This window comes from Choloepus didactylus, chromosome 8 (genome assembly GCF_015220235.1).
Source record: "Choloepus didactylus isolate mChoDid1 chromosome 8, mChoDid1.pri, whole genome shotgun sequence".
NCBI classification, from domain to species: domain Eukaryota; kingdom Metazoa; phylum Chordata; class Mammalia; order Pilosa; family Megalonychidae; genus Choloepus; species Choloepus didactylus.
The window spans coordinates 34,291,683-34,312,185 of record NC_051314.1 but is presented as its reverse complement, the minus strand read 5'-3'; the positions used below and the strand labels follow the sequence as shown (position 1 = coordinate 34,312,185).

The window sequence follows — 20,503 nt, the reverse complement described above, 5'->3', positions numbered from 1 at the left end:
TGTAGCTTATGAGGGGTGACAATGTGATTGGGAAAGCCATATGGACCATATTCCACTTTGTCTCGTTTATGGATGGATGAGTATAAAAATGGGGGAAGAAAAAAAAAGGCACCCAGTGTTCTTTTTTACTTTAGTTGTTCTTTTTCACTTTAAGTTTTATTCTTATTATTTTTGTGGATGAGGTAATGAAAATGTCAAAAATTAATTTTGGTGATGAATGCACAACTATATAATGGTACTGTAAAGAACTGATTGTTATGCTTTGTTTTGTATGACTGCATGGTATGTGAATATATCTTAATAAATATGAATTTTAAAAAAAAGAAAATAATTTGTAAGACTAAAGAACTATTGTTTTTATAAGCCCCAAGATCCTTTGCAGTCAAGTGCTATCTAACCTTGTGTAACCTGAGACAAATGTTCTTATTAAATTCTTACATATGAATTATAGCTCATTTGAAGCAAAAATCTAGAGAATTAGGCTGACCTATTCTGAATTTTCTGGGTTTATTTTTTTAATTTTTAAATTTATTAAATAATTTTAAAATTACAATTCGAATTCTGATTAAAAAAATAAACTAATACAAAATACTACATAAGGCCAAGTTAGTAAACTTACTTACTCTAAATTATTTGCAATATAGTTGAGTTGGTAACAACACTGGCCCTATTAGACTTCCCAGCTTTAAATCCTGGCTCTATCTTTACTATCCTTGTGACCTTGGGCAAATTACTTGGTCTCTTTGTGCCTTAGTTTCCTCCTGTCTAAAATGAGCACTGCCTCAGAAGGGTATTGCAAAGATGAAATGAATTAGTGCATAATGATACTCAGAACAATGCCCAGCACAGCCTGGGTACTCAATAAATGCTTGGGGTTGCTGTTGTTTGAAGTAAAACTTATGGGGAGAAAATCGACCAAACAAATGAGAATTTATACTGATCATTCTCCCATGAGAAAAAAAAAAAATTCATCTGAGTGGTTAGCAGAATTAGCATCCTCCACTGACATCGCTGAATCAGAGGAAAAATGGACAGTGGAAACAGGTCAAGAACTGCTGTCCAGGTGCCCCACAGTTTTGGACCCCATAGCCTGTTGGGGAACTACAGCACTGCAATACAGTTTTGTTTGCATGATCCTATTCCTGTTGGTGACTGCTGTGTCCATCTACCTTGGTGTATAAATTTGTAAGTTGGTAATCCACTGCCTTTTAATTATTTTTCTTCTTTGAATTTATACCTGAAAATTTCTAATTTCTGTCTGAATTACTCCCAGTTGTACTTTATATTAACCCTAGGCTAATAAATATAGCTTTAAATCCTTGCCATGAATAAACAGAGAAATCATGGAGCCTGTAAGATCATAACAAACCAATTCTGTGAAGGCTTAGAGGAGTTATCTCTCTCTGAAAAATATTTACATAAAAAGAAAATTCAGTTTTGTGTTTCCAGATTTAAGATGCCATAGCTTGTATGAAACTTAAAGCCACAGTGATAGGGAAATAATTTGCAATTTGAGATGAAGACAGCTTGAAGAGAGACAAAAATGTGATTGGATTAAAAATTGTACCAGGCAAGGGTTAGCATTTTGGACTTGACAGAATATAAAATCTGATATATAAGACAAACTTGAGAGAGAAGATTTGTTTGTTCTTTCTAGATCTCCTTATTCCCAAAGAGGCAATTCTGTGTTATGAGTGTAGGCTTTGGAATCGGACCAGCTGAGTTCATGTTCTACTGGGTGACTTTGGGCTAGTTGTTTCCTCATCTGTACAAATAACTCTTTAGAGCATTGTTAGGGTAAATGAGGTAGCTTTACATGCTTAACTTAATATGTAGCATATAAGCACTCAACAAATGCTAAGTATTTTTTGGTGTTATTATTTTTCAGCTTGGCTCTACTCTTTTTCTAAAATTTTGGTCACTCCTATGGTCCTCTTGTCTTTCATACTATATATTATTTTTAGCTGATCTCATCTACTCCATATGTTTCCACAGCCATATGCTATCATCTGGGTTTGCCACCATACCTATATGCTAAAATATCAAATTTATGTATGCAGACTAGGCCACCCTCCTGATCTCCAGGCATTTTAGGTCCAATTCATCCCATTTTAATATCCCACAGGGCCTCTATCCTCAGACTTGCTCTGCTGCTGTTTTATATCCAGTAAATTGCACCACCTAATGTTCAAACCAGAAATCTAGGAGTCATTTTGACCCTTCCATTACTGACCACTTTCAGTCAGTCACTAAGTCATTTTGATTTTAATACCTAAACATTTATTAAAATTTTCCACTTCTCTACACCTCCTGTAGCTCAGGTTATCCAACAGTAAGGGACAGGATAAATTATGATACATTCAATGCTATAAAGACACTAAAAAGGAATAAGGTACAATATATGACCTAATATAAAAGGATCTCTAAAATGTATTAAGTCAAGAAACCCAGGTGCATAGAAAAGTATATAGTATGTTCCCATTTATATACAAATTTTGAAGGATATTTATATATACTTAAATGGCTACTAAATTTTGAGGAAAGGATTCACAAGAAACTAAAGGAAGTTTATTGCTTTGGGGGAGAAGGAGAAGAAAATTTTGTATCTTTTTTTGCTGTTTGAATTTTTTAATTAAAGGGAAAAAAAAACCCAGCCAAAACAATAAAAATAAAAATCCATGAGGTTGACCAGTTGAGCTTAATTTCCTTTTATAGGTGGAATAAATCAATTTTTTCTTGTATATCCTCAGAGAGAAATTAATGGCAGAAAACTACAGTAATTCTAGTGTCTGGCACAGAGTAGGTATGCAATAGATATTTGGTTAGTGATTTAGTTTGCTAAAGCTGACAAAGTGGAATATGCCAGAAATGTGTTGGCTTTTACAATGGGGATTTATCAACTTACAAGTTTACTGTTCTAAGACCATGAAAATGTCCAAATCAAGGCATTAGAAGACAGTGCTTTTTCCCCAAAGATAGCCTACCAGCGATCCTCAGCTCCTCTGTCACATGGTATCTGCTGGTCCTTCTCTCCCAGGTTTCATTGCTTTTAGCTTCTGGCTTTTCTCTCTCAGCTTCTCCGTTTTCATCCTCTTATAAAGAAGAGGATTAAGACCCACCCTGATGAGGAGGGTTACATCTCAAGTTAAGCTCCTTCTAACCAAAAGATACTACTTATAAGGGGTCCATGCCCACAGGAACGGATTAGCTTTAAGAACATGCTTTTTCTGGGGTGCACACAACTTCAAACCATCACAGTGATAAGTGAATAAGTGGCAATTGCCATCAAAGTTTGCCCATATCTAGCCAGGTTATCTTTCTACTGGAAAGCTGTTAGCACTCAGTCATTGGTATCTGCAAGACAGAGCAGATAGATTGTGAGGAACCAGAGTGGTTGTTGCAGACTACAAATTGCTCTTCCAAAGGAGTGTATAGCTCTGAGATCAGGTCTTCTGGGAAAGGAAAGAAGAGTCATAGAGTACATCAGAGTGTGAAAAGAGCATCCAGGTTTCAGACCTGAACAAGAGGAAGTAACCTTGAAGAAAGACAGAAAGAAACATTGTAAGTAACTTGAGCTCCAATACTAGCTATTTCTTGGCCTGCCTTGATGTGGGTGCTGTATAGCTTTAACGGAGGTGGACCAAGAGCCAAAGAAAACCACTTAGTTACCTGCCATTTGTTAAGAGGCTAGGTTTAGTTATTTAACTTTCCAAGTTAGTTTCGTGGCCCAATTACTCAGATATAAGTTTCTTTTATTATGTTTACATCTCAAAAGAATGTATTTTTTTTTAATGAGGAAATTGCTTTATTGGAAAACTGAAGTTCAGTTAGATGAATACAAAATTCATCTACAAATAACTTCCCAACAGCTTAGCTCAGCTAGAATTACTACAGGTTTTTAAATTTAAATCTCTACCAGAGTGAAACGTGAAGTTATATGGAAAATTCTTTTTCTTCAGATATTTTAATAATGTAAATAATTTTTTGAGTCTGTTTAAAGTGTTCAGATTGGTCATTACAGTAGTTATTTATGTATAACCAAGTGCCATAATTGCTTTGGTTTTATATGGAATTGGTTGATTAAAATTTGAGTGCATAAACTCTGGTGCAGTTATTCTTACAATTAGAAATCCTATTGAGTTTTTGGAATGTAAGTCATGGAAAAATAGCTAATTTCTCATTTTGTAGTTTGCATTTTTGAATCATCATTTTCCCCAAATAAGAAATAAATAATGAAGGCAGCTGCTTGGCTACCTACTTTTTCAACTTTTTCTCTCCATGATTCCTTGTGTTCAATAGTAGGGCTTCTGAACCTTGGCACTATTGACATTTTGGGCTGGATACAGATCCTGCATTGTATGATGTTTAGCAGCATCTCTGTCTCTTCTTCCCTCCAGTTGTGACAACCAAAATTATCCTCAGACATTGCCAAATGTCCAGGGGAAGGGGGTGGGGGTGCTTGTCTTGCCTAATGGTGATTTCAGAATATGGTTCCAAAAATCACATAATTGAGAATTGCGTATTCCATAAACTTGACAGTTTGTGGAAAGAAAATTTGAATAATTTAAATTGACAGGTAATTCAAAAACTTGAACCATTTATTTGTACCTCCACTGGGACTGGTAACTTGAAGTCATGTTGCCAGAGGGTACCTTTGACATTTGTTGTCCTGAAGTATTGAGTGGCCTGGGTATTGTTGCAGGAAGTGTGAAAATCCAAACACTTGCCTAGCATTATCTGCAGGCAGAATACATAATATTTAATATGCACATGATAAACTAGTTGATGCTTATGAAGTTAACCCACAAATTAATTTAAAGGAGTTACTAAATTAATAATCTTTTTGTCATATTCTCATTCAGTAGTTATTAAAAGTACCAACACCATTATATGGAGGTTTCTAAGATTTGAATATTCTAAAAGCTAATAAATCTTTCTTCCAGATTAAAATAGCCATAATAATAAGTTGACCTTTCTCAATTTTACATTTTTCTTCCATAATATTTTTTAAGCCTTTTATACTAGAATCAAGAAAAAAACTAGCATCTGATTTTTTAATACTTCTATTGTAGACATTTTAATTATACAGAGATTAATACAGTGAAAATTCCATGTACCCATTGCCCAGCTTCAGTTCCAGCAGGTGTTAACCTTTTTTTTTTTAACTTTTTATTTTGAAATAATTTCAAACTTATAGGACAGTTGCAAAAATTAATACAGACCCCATAGAGAGCACTCCATACATACCCGCACACTCCCATATACCCAGATCCACCAATGTTAACATTTTTCCACCTTTGCTATCACTCTGTCATCTGTCTATTCTCTAAACACTTGAGAGCAGGTTGCACACATCATACTCCTTCAACAGATAATCCTTGTATGTACATTTCCTGTGAACAAGAATATTCACTTATATAATCACGTTAAGTGCTGTTATTAAGTTAAGAAATTTAATGCTGATATAAAGCTTGCATTCTATTTTCCAATTTTTTCTTATGACCTAATAATGTCCTTTTGAGCCTTTTTTCCTCCATTCGTAGATCAAATCCAGTATCACGTATTATATTTGTCATTCTCTCTTTATTTTCTCTTTATTTCTTGTTTTAATTGTGTAAACACATATCCAACATAAATCTTCCATCCCAACACCTCCCAAGTGTACCGTTCAGTGGGATTAGTCACAATCACAGTATTGAAGTAGCCTCACCACCATCCACTAACAGAACTTTTCCTTCACCCCAAACAGAAACCTTACACTCATTGTGCATTAACTCTACATTTTCTCTGCCTCTCACCTCTGGCAACCTGTACTCCATTCTCTGTCTCCACTAGTTTACATATTCTCTCATATTTTCTTCGTGGTTATGGTGGGGCTTAAATTGAACATCCTAAATCTATAACAATCTTGTTTGCTTTTATACCAACTTAACTTCAATAGCATACATAAACTATGTCCCTGTACCCTTCTGTCTCCCATCTTTATGTAGTTCTTGTCACAGATTGCATACTTTTAAATTGAGTACCAAACCATTGATTTATCATTACATTTTATGCATTTGCCATTTAAATCCTGTAGGAAATAAAAAAGTGGAGTTATAAACCAAAGATACACTAATACTGTGCACCAGTTTGAATGTATTATGTCCCCCAAAACACCATTATCTTTGCAGTCTTGTGTGGGCAGACATATTAGTGTTGATTAAGTTGGAACATTTGGATTAGGTTGTTTCCATGGAGGTGTGGCCCTTCCCATTCAGCGTGGGCCTTGATTAGTTTACTAGAGCAATATATAAGCTCAGACAGAAGGAGCGAGCTTGCTACAGCCAAGAGGGACACTTTGCAGAATGCACAGGAGCTGAGAGAGAAGCTGCAGATGAGAGACAGTTTGAAGATGGCCATCGAAAACAGACTTTTGCTCCGGAGAAGCTAAAATAGGAAAAATGCCCCAAGAGCAACTAAGAGTGACATTTTTGAGGAACTGCAGCCTAGAGAAGAATGTCCTGGGAGAAAGCCATTTTGAAACCAGAACTCTGGAGCAGATGCCAGCCACATGCCTTCCCAGCTAACAGAGGTTTTCCAGACACCATTGGCCATCCTCCAGCGAAGGTACTCGATTGTCGATGCGTTACGTTGGACACTTCATGGCCTTAAAGACTGTAGCTGTGTAACCAAATAAACCCCCTTTTATAAATGCCAATCCATTTCTGGTGTTTTGCATTCCAGCAGCATTAGCAAACCAAACATACTGGTATTTTTATTTACCTTTGTCCTTATCTTTACTGGGGATCTTTATTTATTCATGTGGCTTCAGTCAATTGTTTAGTGTTCTTTCCTTTCAACCTTCCAGATTCCCTTTAGCATTTCTTATAGGGCTAGACTAGTGTTGACAAACTCCCTCAACTTTTGTTTATCTGGGACTGTCTCAGTCCTTCCCTCATTTTTGAGAGACAGTTTTGCCAAACATAGAGTTCTTGGTTGGCAAATTTTTGCTTTCAGCACTTTAAATATGTCTTCCCACTCTCTTCTTGCCCCCACCGTTTCCTATGAGAAATTATCACTTAATCTTACTGAGGCCCCCTTGTATGTGACACATTGCTTTTCTCACGCAGCTCTCAGAATTCTTCTCTTTGGCATTTGGCAGTTTGATTATAAAGAACATGGTATGGCATGGGTCTGTTTGGGTTTATCCTGCACTTGTTGTATATCTTGGATGTATATATTCACGGCTGATTAAATTTGGGACGTTTTCACACATTATTTCTTTGAATAATCTATCTACACCTTTTTCACTTTCCCCTTCTGGGGATTTTTCACAATCCCCTTCTAGGATTCCCACAGTGTGAATGTACACTTTTGGTGTCCCACAGGTTTCGTGGGCTTTGTTCACTTTTTTTCATTCCTTCTTCCCCCTCAGACCTGTAGGATTTCAATTATCTTATCTTCAAGTTCACTGATTCTATCTTCTACCAGCACCAATCTGCTGTTGAACCCCTCTAGAGAATTTTTAATTTCTGTTATCATGGTCTGCAGCTCTGTTTGGTTCCTTTACATAATTTCCTTCTTTCTATTGATAGATGTTTGTGTTCATCTCTTATTTTCCTGATTTCCTTTTTTTTTTTTTTTTTGTCCGTGTTTTCCTTTAGCTCTTTTGTGCATATTTAGGACCATTTAAAAAAATTCTTTGTCTGGAATGTCCCCAGTCTGATCCTCCTCATTGATGATAATCTCCTTTGCTTGGGTCATCACTTCCTGATTGTTAGTATCTTTTATATTCTTTTGTTGTAACCTGGACATTTTGATATTTAAGTGTATTATTGCTGGAATTTAGATTCTGAGGTGTCCGTTTCTTGTTTGTTTCCAGCCAGTGTTATGACAGAGCTTTCCTTTAATGCTGGGAGCTAACAAAAAAGAAAAAAAGAGAAAAAATACCTTTCCCAGTCTTTGCACATTGACCTATGCAGGGTGCTCCCCTTCATGGCATTTCCATACAGAGAGTTTATAGACAATCACTCCAAGCCAAAGCATAGGAGCCTCCCTGGTACTTTCTGCACATGGTTCATGTTTTGGGCATGCCTTTGATCCAAGAAATTCCTCCATTTACACGAATACAAATGTCCTCTCTTCCCTGGGCAACAGTTTCCTCATAGTCCCAGGCACCGCATTGTTCTATAGCCAGCAATCCCTTGCCCCAGGCAGCCATCTGACTGCTCTACCTCAGCATTTTGTTGGAGAGCTCTGTGTGCTGCCTTCTGCTCGCATGGCAAATTTTGGGATGGTGAGTCCCTCAGGCCACCACCATAAAGATTGGGCCAGGCATACATGCTCCCAGTATGTGCACGTGAGTTGTTCTGCTCCCTTTGGAACTGGAAGACAGAAACTCATAATAAAATCATTTTACCAATCAATCACCTGCTTTTCTACACTATTCTTTTTGAATGCAATCCAGCGATAAGTATACTGGTATTTCTACTGAATATACCATGGATCATGCAGAAAATAAACACTGCATTAAATGAGTGGTTCAGACTGTATATATCCATTAGTATGGAATCTGGTACTTTTATGGGGGAGGGGACATGAAGTGCAAGTAGTCTTGAACTTGAATGAGTCATTTCCTTGATATGCTTGTTCAGCAAAATTTTGGGGCTTTTCTATTTTTGTTTATTTTTCTTGCAAAAATACGTTGCAGTCATCAGAACAATCTTAGCACAGCCAAAGGCTCTTGGCTATTTTTCATTTAGCAAAATGCATTGTGGTGCTATGATGTGTGTTTTTCGTCAGCTGAAATTTACAGGAATAGTGAACCTCAAGGATTTCCTGAGGAGAAGCGCCTACATGCTGTGTGCAAGGTTTCCCATATTTCTTTTGGCAGGAGTTACATTCTCCAGCACTAACAAATTATAGAGTCCAGTGCTGATAATTTCTCTTCAGAAAACAGCTTAACTAAAAGATTTGTGCTTCTATTTTGGTTGAACCAAGGAAAAAAGTTATAACTTAATAGAAGAAACTACCTTTCACCATCTTATTCTGTTCTGTCTTATTCTTCACAAAAAAGTCCCTTTCTAAAGCTACCATTAATGTATAATAATACTCATTATATGAAAAATAGTAATTTCAGTGTATTTGTTAGTTTATAAGACTAATAGACCAAATCTCCAAATACAGTGTTAAAAAGGATAGTGGCAGTAGGGAGCCTCACCTTACTGTAAACAAAAACAAAAAATAAAAATAAATGATTTTATATAAGATGATCAGGTTTTAATTCTAAGATCTCATTTGTTTTTTACTCATTCTCATGTATATTTATAGAGTATGAAAAGCTTATTAATCTGGTTTCATATTCCACATGGAGACTATCACTTGTTCAGTTTTGTTACTACAGTTATCAGAAAAGGACGTTAAAATACCTCTCCATTTCCAACTACATATCTGTATAAAGCCTGACTTTCTTCATATGCTTCATCCAAAACAATAACAGATTTGAATGCAGAAACAGATACAAGAATCCAGCTGTCTTCTATTAAGCCAGACATTAAAGAGATTTGCAAAATGTAAAACAATCCATTGCCTCAATTTTTTTTAATTTTTGAAAAAATAGTTGTTTTTCATTTACAATGTTACTTTCGTTAACATTTAAATGAATTGTTTTAAGTGAATTAATAAATATTAAAAATTTTTACAGTTTCTGTTTCTATTATGATAAGTTATCACTAGATATCCACATAAAGTTTTTTGGGGCTCTCAATTTTTAAAATCGTAAAGGGGACTTGAGACTGAACAATTAGTGCACCTCTGATCAGGATGTAGTTTCTGAGATCTATCACATAGTCCACAGGTTACTTGGCACTTTCAGAGAAAAAATGATAGCAATTTTACCCCCCAATTTTTTTTGTTTTGATTAATGTAAAGTAATAGTTGTTGCCAGAATCCCCTTTCCCTTCTTAAGAATTGCTCATGTGCTACAAGGTCTCTCTTGATCAGTTCATCTCAGCTAATGTTCAGTTAGTTAACCAAGGGATGTTTGTTTTTCATTTGTGTTATTGTAGGTTAAATTTTCAATTTTCTTTTGGTTCAAATGTGATTGAAGAATAGTAGAAACAAAATACAAAATAAGTGCCACGACTCAGAGTACTATCATTGACAAAAAGAACCATTTTAGTGTTCATACAATGTGTGAGTTTATGTATGTTAAGAAGTGATATGATTTGCACTGACAACTAAAAATTGAAAAACTGCAAATATGAAATGCAATGATGGATGTCTGGCCATTAGATTTATTGGACCTGCAGTAGATTCATTCCTAGTTTTGAAGGGTTGTCTACTATTGAAACATTGTTAAAGAGTTACATAAAGTCCCATGAAATGAAGCACAGTGACCACTTTGGCAAGTTGGATTTTTTGCTTCCCAGAATGAAATTAGTAAATTTGCTAAAGATGAGGAAAAACCAAAATTACTAAAGCATCATTCATGGTTGCATAGTACGTATAGTACAGATGGATATGTCACACATTTAACAAGAAGCTTGCGAAACCAGCCCAAAACTCAATATATTAGTTTCATAGGGCTCCTGTAACATATCAGTACAAACTTGGTGTCTTAACGGAATAGAAATTTATTCCCTTACAGTTCTGGAAGTCCATAAGTACAAATTCAATATGTCATCAGGGTTGGTTCTTTCTGCAGGCTCAGAGAAAGAATCCATTCCATTCCTCTCTCCTAGTTCTGGTGGCTGCCAGCAATTTTTAGCATTCCTTGGCTTCTGTACATACTACTCTAATCTCTGCCTCCGTCTTCCCATGGTCTTCTCTTTGGTCCCTGTATCCTCTCTTCATTCAGTATAATGCCCTGACATCTTGAGATACTTCTGTTACATCTGCAAAGACCCTATTTCCAGCTAAAGTCACATTTACTGATACGAGTGGTTACGACTTATCTTTGTTTTTTCACTTCATTCTGTTATTGTGGTGTATTACGTTAATCGATTTAGTTATATTGACCCACCCTTGCATACTTGGGATAAATCCCACTTAATTCTGGTATATAATTCTTTTAGTGTGCTGTTGGATTTGATTTGCTAATATTTTGTTGAGGAATTTTACATGTGTGATCATAAGAGATATTGTTCTGTAATTTTTTTTTATGTGTTATCTTTATCTGGCTTTGATACAGGGTGATGTTTGGCCTCATAGAATGAGTTAGGGATTGTTCCCTCCTTCTTAATTTTTTGGAAGAATTTGGGCAGGATTGGAGTTAATTCTCCTTGGAATGTTTGGTAAAAATTCTCTTGTGAAGCCATCTGGTTGGGTTTTCTTTATTGGGAAGTTTTTGTTTTTGTTGTTGGTGGTGGTGGTGGTGGTGGTGGTGGTATAGAATGTTTATTAATTTTTCCATGAAACACTCAAAGTTTAAGTCAGTGGGAAATAATTTTAATCAAAGAATTGTACACTTTCTTCCCACAAATCCTGATTTGTATTAGGAAATCAGATTATGATTCATTTCACTCCAAGTAAAATATTACAAAATATTTACAAGAAAATACATAAAATGGCTCAAGCAAAAGCCATTATGGGATGAAATAAACCGATTCCTCAGAAATCTCTACTCTACTGTTTATTGGGAGGTTTTAGATTATTGATTAAATCTCTTTACTAGCTATTGGTTTGTTGAGATCCTCTGTTTCTTTGATTTAGTAAAGGTAGCTTTTGTGTTTCTAGGAAATTGTCTGTTTCATCCAGGTTATCTATTCTAATTTGTTGTCATATAGTTGTTCATAGTATCCTCTTATAATCCTTTTTATTTCAGTGAGGTCAATAATGATGTCCCATTTTCATTTCTGATTTTAATCATTTGTGACCTCTCTCTCTTTGTCAGTCTAGCTAAAGGTTTGTCAATTTTATTGATCTTTTCAAAGAACCAAGCTTTTGATTTTGTTGATTCTATTATTTTTTTAATTCTCTATTTTGTTTATCTCTGCTCTCATCTTTGTTATCCCTTCTTTCTGCTTGCTTTGGGTTTAGTTTGCCCTTCTTTTTCTAGTCCTTCCAGTTTGGAGATTCGATCTCTGATTTGAAATTTTTCTTCTTTTTTAATGTAAGCATTTACAGTTATAAATTTCCCTCTCTGCAGTGTCTTTGCTGCATCCCTTAAGTTTGATATGTTGTATTTTAATTTTCATTCTCCTCAAGATGTTTCCTAATTTCCCTTGTGCCTTCCTATTGCTTGTTGGAGTACATTGTTTAATTTCCATATATTTATTAATTTTCCATTTCCCCCCTTTTTTATGCAATTTTGATATAATCACATAACATACATTCAAAGTGTACAATCAGTTGTTCACAGTATTGTCATATAGTTGTGCATTCATCACCACAATCTAAACTTTGAACATTTTCATTATCCAATATAGATTAAAAGATTAAAAGATTAAAATAAAAAAGAACATCCAAAACATCCCAGTCCCCCCTCCCCCATTGTTCATTTATTTTTTAATACAGTTTAATTGAGATATATTCACATACCCTACAGTTGTCCACAGTGCACAGTCAATTATTCACATCACCGTCATACATTTGTGTGTTCATCACCAGAATCAATTTTTGAAACTTTTCCTTACTCCAAAATAAAAATAAAAGCAAAAAAGAACATCTGGATCTTTCCATCCCCTCCATCCTACCCTATTCTTCATCTAATTTTTGTCCCCATTATTCCAGTCATCTGTCCATACACTAGATAAAGGGATTGCAGGCCACAAGGTTTTCACAATCACACGGTCACAACTGTGGAAGCTACATAGTTACACAATGGTCTTCAAGAATCAAGGTCACTGGGTTGCAGTTCGACAGCTTCAGTATTTTCCTCTAGCCATTCCAACACACTAAAAACTAAAAAGTTTTATCTATATAGCACATAAGAATACCCTCCAGAGTGACCTCTTGACTCCATTTGAAATCTCTCAGCCACTGGAACCTTATTTTGTTTCATCTCTCTTCCCTCTTTTGGTCAAGAAGATCCTCTCCATCCCACAGTGCTGGGTCCAGGCTCATCTTCAGGAGTCATTTCCCGCATTCCCAGGGGGATTTACACCCCTGGGTGTCATGTGCCACGTAGGGGAGATGGTAGTGAGTTCACTTGCCAAATGGTCTTAGAGAGAAAGGGGGCCACATCTGAGTAACACAGAGGCTCTCTGGGGGGGACTCCTAGGCACAATTATAAGTAGGCTTAGCTTCTCCCTTGCAGCAACTAGCCTTACAAAGGAAAGCCCCCAGATCGAGGGCTAACCCAATAAATTGGCTGTCCTCAATGTTTGCGGTAAAATTAGCAGTAACCCAGGTGGGGAAGTCCAACATTTCCACATTTCTCCACAGTTCCTCAGTGGGGGCCGGAAATATACTTTTACTCTCTGCCCAGATCACCCTGGGATGTATCAGGATTTCACCCCAGCCTGTACAAACTCAACAAATCCCACTTCCCATTCACTGCTCCATGCACCTATGGTGTTCAAACAAACTTACCGTACGAGTTAAATTATCTAGTGTGCTACAGAAAATATAGATCCTGCACCAAATAAATTTCTCCTTACTTAGTCTCACACAAAAGTTGTAGTTTTAAAACCTAGTCAGTATTTTCCTTTACCCTTGGGCCTCCTTTGCCTTAGTCCTAACCAGATCCTCTTCATTCTTTCTCCCTCTGTTATTGATTTCTAACTTCATTCCATTGTGGTTGAGAAGATACATAATGTGATTTAGATATTTTTGAAGTTACTGACACTTGTTTTGTGACCTAACATATAGTCTATCCTGGAGAATGATCCATGTGCACTATAGAAGAATGTGTGTTCTGTTGTTGTAGGGTAAAGTGTTCTATATATTTCTGTTAAGTCTAGTTGATTTAGAGTATCGTTCATGTCTTCTATTTCCTTATTACTATTCTGTATAGATGTTCTATATCCATTATTGAAAGTGGTATGTTAAAGTCTCCCACTCTTCATGTAGAGCCATCTCTTTCTCCCTTCAAATCTGTCAGTACTTGCTTCATCTATTTTGGGGCTCTGCTATTAGGTACATATGTATTTATAATTGTTACATCTTCTTGTTGAATTAACCCCTTTATCACTTTGTAATGACTGTCTTTGTCCCTTGTAACTGCTTTTGACTTAAAGTCTATTTTATCTGATTTTAATATAGCCACCCTAACTCCCTTTTGGTTACTACTTTCATGGTATATTTTTCCCCATCCTTTAAATTTCTTTAATTAGGAGTCAGCATACTTATGACTGTTGGGCCAGATTTGGCCTTCCACTTTTTTTTTTTTCATTGAAAGTTTTTTCTTTATTTTAGCTTGATGTTTTTAATAATTCAATTTTGTTGAGATATATTCACATACCATGCAGTCATACAAAGCATACAATCAGTTGTTCACAGTACCACCATATAGTTGTGTGTCAATCACCAAAATTAATTTTTGAACATTTTCATTACCACACACACACAAGTAATAAGAATAAAACTTAAAGTGAAAAAGAACAGTTAAAGTAAAAAAGAACACTGGATGCTTTTTTTTTTTTTTTTTTTTTGCCCCCGTTTTTCTACTCATCCATCCATACACTGAACAAAGGGGGGTGTGATCCACATGGCTTTCCCAATCACATTGTCACCCCTCATAAGCTACATTGTTATACAATAGTCCTCAAGATTCAAGGGTTCTGGGTTGTAATTGATAGTTTCAGATATTTACTGCTAGCTATTACAAGTCACTAGAACCTAAAAAGGGATATCTGTATTGTACGTAAGAGTACCTACCAGAGTGACCTCTTGGCTCCTGTTGGAATCTCTCAGCCACTGAAACTTATTTCATTTCATTTCACATTCCCCTTTTGGTCAAGAAGATGTTCTCCATCCCACAATGCTGGGTCCAGATTCCTCCCCAGAAGTCATATTCCACGTTTCCAGGGGAATTTACACCCTGGGTGTCAGATCCCACGTAGGGGGGAGGCTTGCCACTTGTTTTTGTTTGGCTGGTGAACTGAGTAGATTTTATACTTTTAAATGGTTGAAAAATAAAATCCGAAACATGTTAGTTTTTGAAACCTGAACATTATATGAAATTTGAATTTCAGTGTCCATAAATAATGTTTTATTAAAACATAACTATACTCATTGGTTTGTGTTTTAGTTTCCTTGTTGCTAAAGCAAATACTATGCAATGAGCTGACTTTAAACAGCAGGAATTTATCAGCTCTTAGTTTTGAACTTAGAAGAAATCCAAATCAAGGTGTCATCAAGCTGATGCTTTCTTCTCAAAACTGGCATTCTGGGGCTGATTGCTGGTGATCCTTGGTCCTTGGCTTCTCTGTCATAAAGCAATGCACCTGGCAGCTTCTCCTGGCCTCTCTCTTTTCTTCCAGGTTCTGTTGACCTTCAGCTTCTTGCTTCCTGTGGCTTTTCTCTACCTGTCTGAATTTCATTCTGCTTATAAAGGGATCCAATAATAGGGTTAAAACCCATCCTTGATTGAGTTGGACCACACCTTAACTGAAGTAACTCATCAAAAGTTCCTACTTACAATGGGTTTACACTCACAGAAATGGATTAAGTTTAAAAACATGTTTTTCTGGGGTACAGAGCTCCAAACCACCACAGTTAACATCTTGTCTATGGCTGACTTCACACTACAGTTGCAGAGTTGAGTAGTTGCAACAGAGACGTATGGCCTGCAAAGCCTAAATATTTACTATCTGGTTTTTTCCAGAAGAAGTTCACTGACCCCTGAATTAGAGAGTACTCCACTTTGATCCATCTTATTTATTGTTCTTTCCCCCAGGAGTTCATTTGAAGAAAGGATTCTACTGCTTAAAAACAAGTTTTTTTAAGTATTGAACTTTTCAGAAGGTCAACCCAAACAAATGAATTGGTATTATTTTCTTTTGCCACCCTAGGGGTAGGGGTGCCTGGGTTCACAGTTGAATTTGAAAATACAGATTGAGTAATTCATGTGGGTGATACAAAGATTTAGCTGTTCATACCACCTGAGATTTTAAGTCTGATAGAGGGATATGAAACATTTTCTTCCTTATACTAAATTATTTTAGTATTTTTGTTATGAGAGATTGTAAAAGGAAGGCACTTGACTCCTGTTCTCTGAAATTTTTACTCCACTAGCAGTGCAACAGATTCTCCTTCTTCTTCAGTCTTCTGAACTCAGGGATACATTTCCTAAAATCCTTGCTGTAATTTAGCTACCTCTCTCTGTTTCCACAACATTCAGTACATTCCTGTTATTGTTAATTTGCTTGATGGCTCTGTACTAAACCATAAGTAAGCTTGTTTGGTGTCTCACTAACTAGATACTGGAAGGAATAATAATAATAATAATAATAATAATAATAATAATAATAATAATAATAATGACGATGATGATAATGCCTTTAAGAGTTTGTTGTGAGCCTTAACTGAGATGATGACAGTAAAGCAAAGCTTAAGCTTTTATAAAGTTAAGCTTTTGCCACATAGTGCTTTGTTAGGTATGTTGCTAGCTTTGGGTCTGGTTTTTGGTCTTTGGTATTTGGTTTTGTTTTGTTTTTTGTTTGTTATTGTATCTCCAACACTTAACATACAGTCTTTTTAAAATATTAAGTATTTTGTTGAATGGAATCAAGGTTTATTTTTAAACATGTAACCAACTTTGTGCTTAAAGAAGACTGGGAAAGTTAAAATTAAAGCTTCCTATTCATCCAGAAGGAGTTATCCAACAGATTTTTGTTCAGTAGTGACAATGGTATTTCTGTTTAATGGAGTTGAGAATGATGGGGCAGGGGGAAATAGAAGGGAATGTCTGGTTTCAAAACCTGTGCTTTTTCCACTAGCTTATATAAAGTTACAGTATAGATTGAGTGCTTACTATGTGCCAGGGACTAAGTGCTTTATGTGTATTTAATCCTCCTAGGAACCCTGAGTAAGTGGTATTCTTATTTTTAGATAAGGCAGCTGAAGCACAGAAGGATTACAAATTGCCATGGGTTACACAGCTAGTAGGAGGCAGAGCGGAGATTTGAACTAATACATTTTGGTTCTTGGGTCTGTGCTCTTAAACACCAGGTTCTAATGCTTTTATTAGCAACACTTTCTCATTTGCTATACATTTGTATGTGAGACATATCTTACCTAAGGTAACTTCTTAGAAGTTTTAAGTTTGTTTACAGTTCTGAGCATATGGAAGATAATATATATTGAATGAATTAATGAATGAATAAAATTGTAACAAATGTAGTACAGTCATTATTTAATTCTTTTTGGTTTTGAGTGATTACTGTTTTTCATTGTTGGTCCTGTTAGGAGCTGGCAATAGCCAACATTGGCTATTTTGAAGCAATCTGCTCTAAGACTACAAACATTTGGGCAAAGTAATTCCTCAACAAATCTATTTATATTACTAAATTCATTTTTTTTCTTGCTGGTACTTGCTCAAAAAATTCCGTGTGTTTTATTTTAGAGTTTTTCCTGTTTTTGGGTTTCTCTGTTGAATGTTTTGTTGATTTATTAAGGCTAAATGGCATTGTGACAGATAATTCAGTTCTTTATAGAAGAATTGGGACGTCCTTCTCATGATAATAAAATTCAGTATTGCATTTGACCTCTGAAACTTTTGATATGGTAATGATCTTGAAATTTGCCTTAGTTCCTATATTTTATATATCTTTTTCAGAATTCTCCACTTTATCAGTACTTACAGGATCTAGGACACACAGACTTTGAAATATGTTCTTCTTTGTCACCAAAAACAGAAAAATCCACACCAACAGAGGGACAACAAAAGCCCCCTACGAGAGCCTTCTCAAAAGTAAGGAAGCATGCCTCTTTATGGCTTAATCTTTTATTCCTCCCCTACTGATTTTTTTTAATTCCGTTTTACTTTATCCTCTGTTTCCCCAAAAAACCTTGTAAGCACCCCCATATCCTTTCCCACTTCTGATTTCATTAGTAGTGGAAAACTGTCTATTTAGATAAGCGAGAATTCTTGTTATTTTGGACTATTTCATGAGTAATTAATATAAGATGACGAAATGAACTAATAGAACTCTAATAGAATTTTTTCTTAAAATCTTTCTTAAAAAGAGTCACAAGTTATAAGAAAATAAATTGACAAGATATTTCTTAAAAATGTAGTTTTAAGTTATATGATGGACTATATTTACCTCAATTTTTATGCCTTTTATATCTATAGTGTTATATATTTTTATACCATAAATATTTCATAGTTGGTAAACAGCATTGTGAGATGAGTTGATAAACAGCACAGTAAGATTCTCCATTAATTATGTTCTGTAAAATGCACGTTACTAAGATTCACTTACATTTTATTTGCCATATTTACTAAGATAGGAAAATATTCTAGGACATTTCAGAGTTTTAACCAAAGGAAAACTAATTTAATAGAAAACATATATAACCAGAATACCTCATTCCTGAGCATTCTAGCTTAATCAGTGTTATTATTATAAGACTAAACTATTATTGGAGAAGGTCTTTAAAATCTTCAGTCATTACTAAATCCATTGAGATAGGGAGGGGAAGGGTGAGTGGACAGAAGGATCATTTCTCCTGGTCTTCTTAGAAAAACCCCTAATGTGTGAGGTAACCAAGCTGAGCTCATTTGTAACAGTGAAGTAGACACCAGAGAAATGTGTTCTTAAGGTGGGAGTTAGAGGAGATAGACCTTGTGGATGAGAACCAGTTTTACTTACCCCTTTTTCCTCTTGCCCCTTTCATATATGATTGTTCCTGGGCAGTGTTTTGAAAGCAAAACCTAAGATTTACTGTGAAGTTATTTATTGGTTAAAACTTGGATTTGATATTACTTGGCATCAAAAGACAAAGGATGGACAAAGGAATAGTCTTGGGGAGGGAGATGAGCAATGACTTATTTTTTTTTTGTTCACACTTGGGTTTTGTAAATAATTTAATTCTTTTTTTATGACAAGTATTTTTAAATGTACAAATGTTTTCTTAGTTTACAAATAAACCAAATGAGAGTTTAAAATTGTATCTTCTCAGGAATTGAGAACACTAAAAACCATAGCCAGACAAAGTTTTTAAAAATTGCCACATTCTAGAAAGTTCATTTAATCTTCTTGTTACACACGTTTAGGCCAAATCTTTAATTGTATCAGCTATGTTTCTCTAAAATAGACTTTCTCTGAATCTGGGGGCAGCTAAATTTTAGAAAGATTCATTGAATTATTTAATTCATTTTCAGGTGATATGTTTTTAGAATTGCCTCCCAAATTTTGTTTAAGCAGTAAAGTATCACTTATTTTCTTTTAAAAACAATATTTTGTATAATATGAGTTCAAGAGGAAACAATCTTTAGCATAAAAGATTTTAGCATTATCACTCCCTCTTTTTTGCTTATTTATTTATTTTTTTATTGAGATTGTTCACATTGCATACAATTATCCAAAGATCCAAAGTGTACAATCAGTTGCCACTAGTACCATCATACAGCTGTGCATCCATCGTCAAAATTAATTTTTTTTGAATTTTTGGAACATTTTCATTACTCCAGAAAAGAAGTAAAGACAAAAAAAGGAAACTCAAAACCTCCCATACCCCTAACCACCTCCCCTCCATTACTGATTTATAGTTTTGGTATAGTACATTTGTTACTGTTGATGAAAGAAATAAAATACTACTAACTGTAGTATATCATTTGCAATAGGTATATATTTTTTCCTATATTGCCCTCTATTATTAACTTCTAGTTATAGTGTCATACATTTTTTCTAGTTCATGAGAGAGATTGCTAATATTTGTACAGTTAATCATGGACATTGTCTACTACAAGATTCACGGTTTTATAATTCCCAGCTTTTAACCTCCAACTTTCCTTCTGGTGACATACATGACTCTAAACTTCTGCTTTCCACCACCTTCACACACCATTCAGCACTTAGTTATTCTAACAACTTGCTACCATCACTTCTGTCCATTTCCAAACGTTTAAGTTCACGTAGTTGAACATTCTGCTTGTAATAAGCAACTGCTCCCCATTCTTTAGCCTCATTCTGTATCTGGTAACTTATATTTCATGTCTATGAATTTACATACTATAATTAGTTCATATCAGTGAGAACCTGCAATATTTGTCCTTATGTGTCTGTCTTATTTCACTCAATATAGTGCCCTCAAGGTTTCTTCATCAACCCTTTTTTTTTTTAAGACAGTTTTGTTCACACACCATACATTCCATCCTAAGTAAACAATCGATGGTTCCCTGTGTAGTCACATATTTATGTATTCAGCACCATCACCACTATCTATATAAGGATATCTCCATTTTTTCACCACTATCTATATAAGGATATCTCCATTTTTTCCACAAAGAAGGAAGAAAAGTCAAAGAAAGTAGAGGGACAAAAGAAAAAGAAAAAAGAAAGAGAGAGGAAAAAAACACATTACAGCTAGAAAGCAACAAAAGGAACGACAGCATTAAACTATAGTAGAA

The 20,503-nt window shown here is 35.2% G+C and overlaps 1 protein-coding gene across 7 annotated transcripts in view; it reads left to right on the top strand.

The window, feature by feature from the left end:
• VEZT (vezatin, adherens junctions transmembrane protein) overlaps positions 1 to 20,503 on the top strand; it is a 92,593-nt gene that overhangs the window by 14,808 nt on the left and 57,282 nt on the right. For all 7 annotated transcript variants that reach the window (XR_005218391.1, XR_005218390.1, XM_037846418.1 and 4 more), the window contains one exon: positions 17,705 to 17,839. Coding sequence is in view for 5 of the 7 variants with exons in the window: in XM_037846418.1 (XP_037702346.1) it covers positions 17,705 to 17,839 (135 nt within the window). In the remaining 2 variants the exon portion in view is untranslated. The remainder of the gene's footprint in view (positions 1 to 17,704; positions 17,840 to 20,503) is intronic.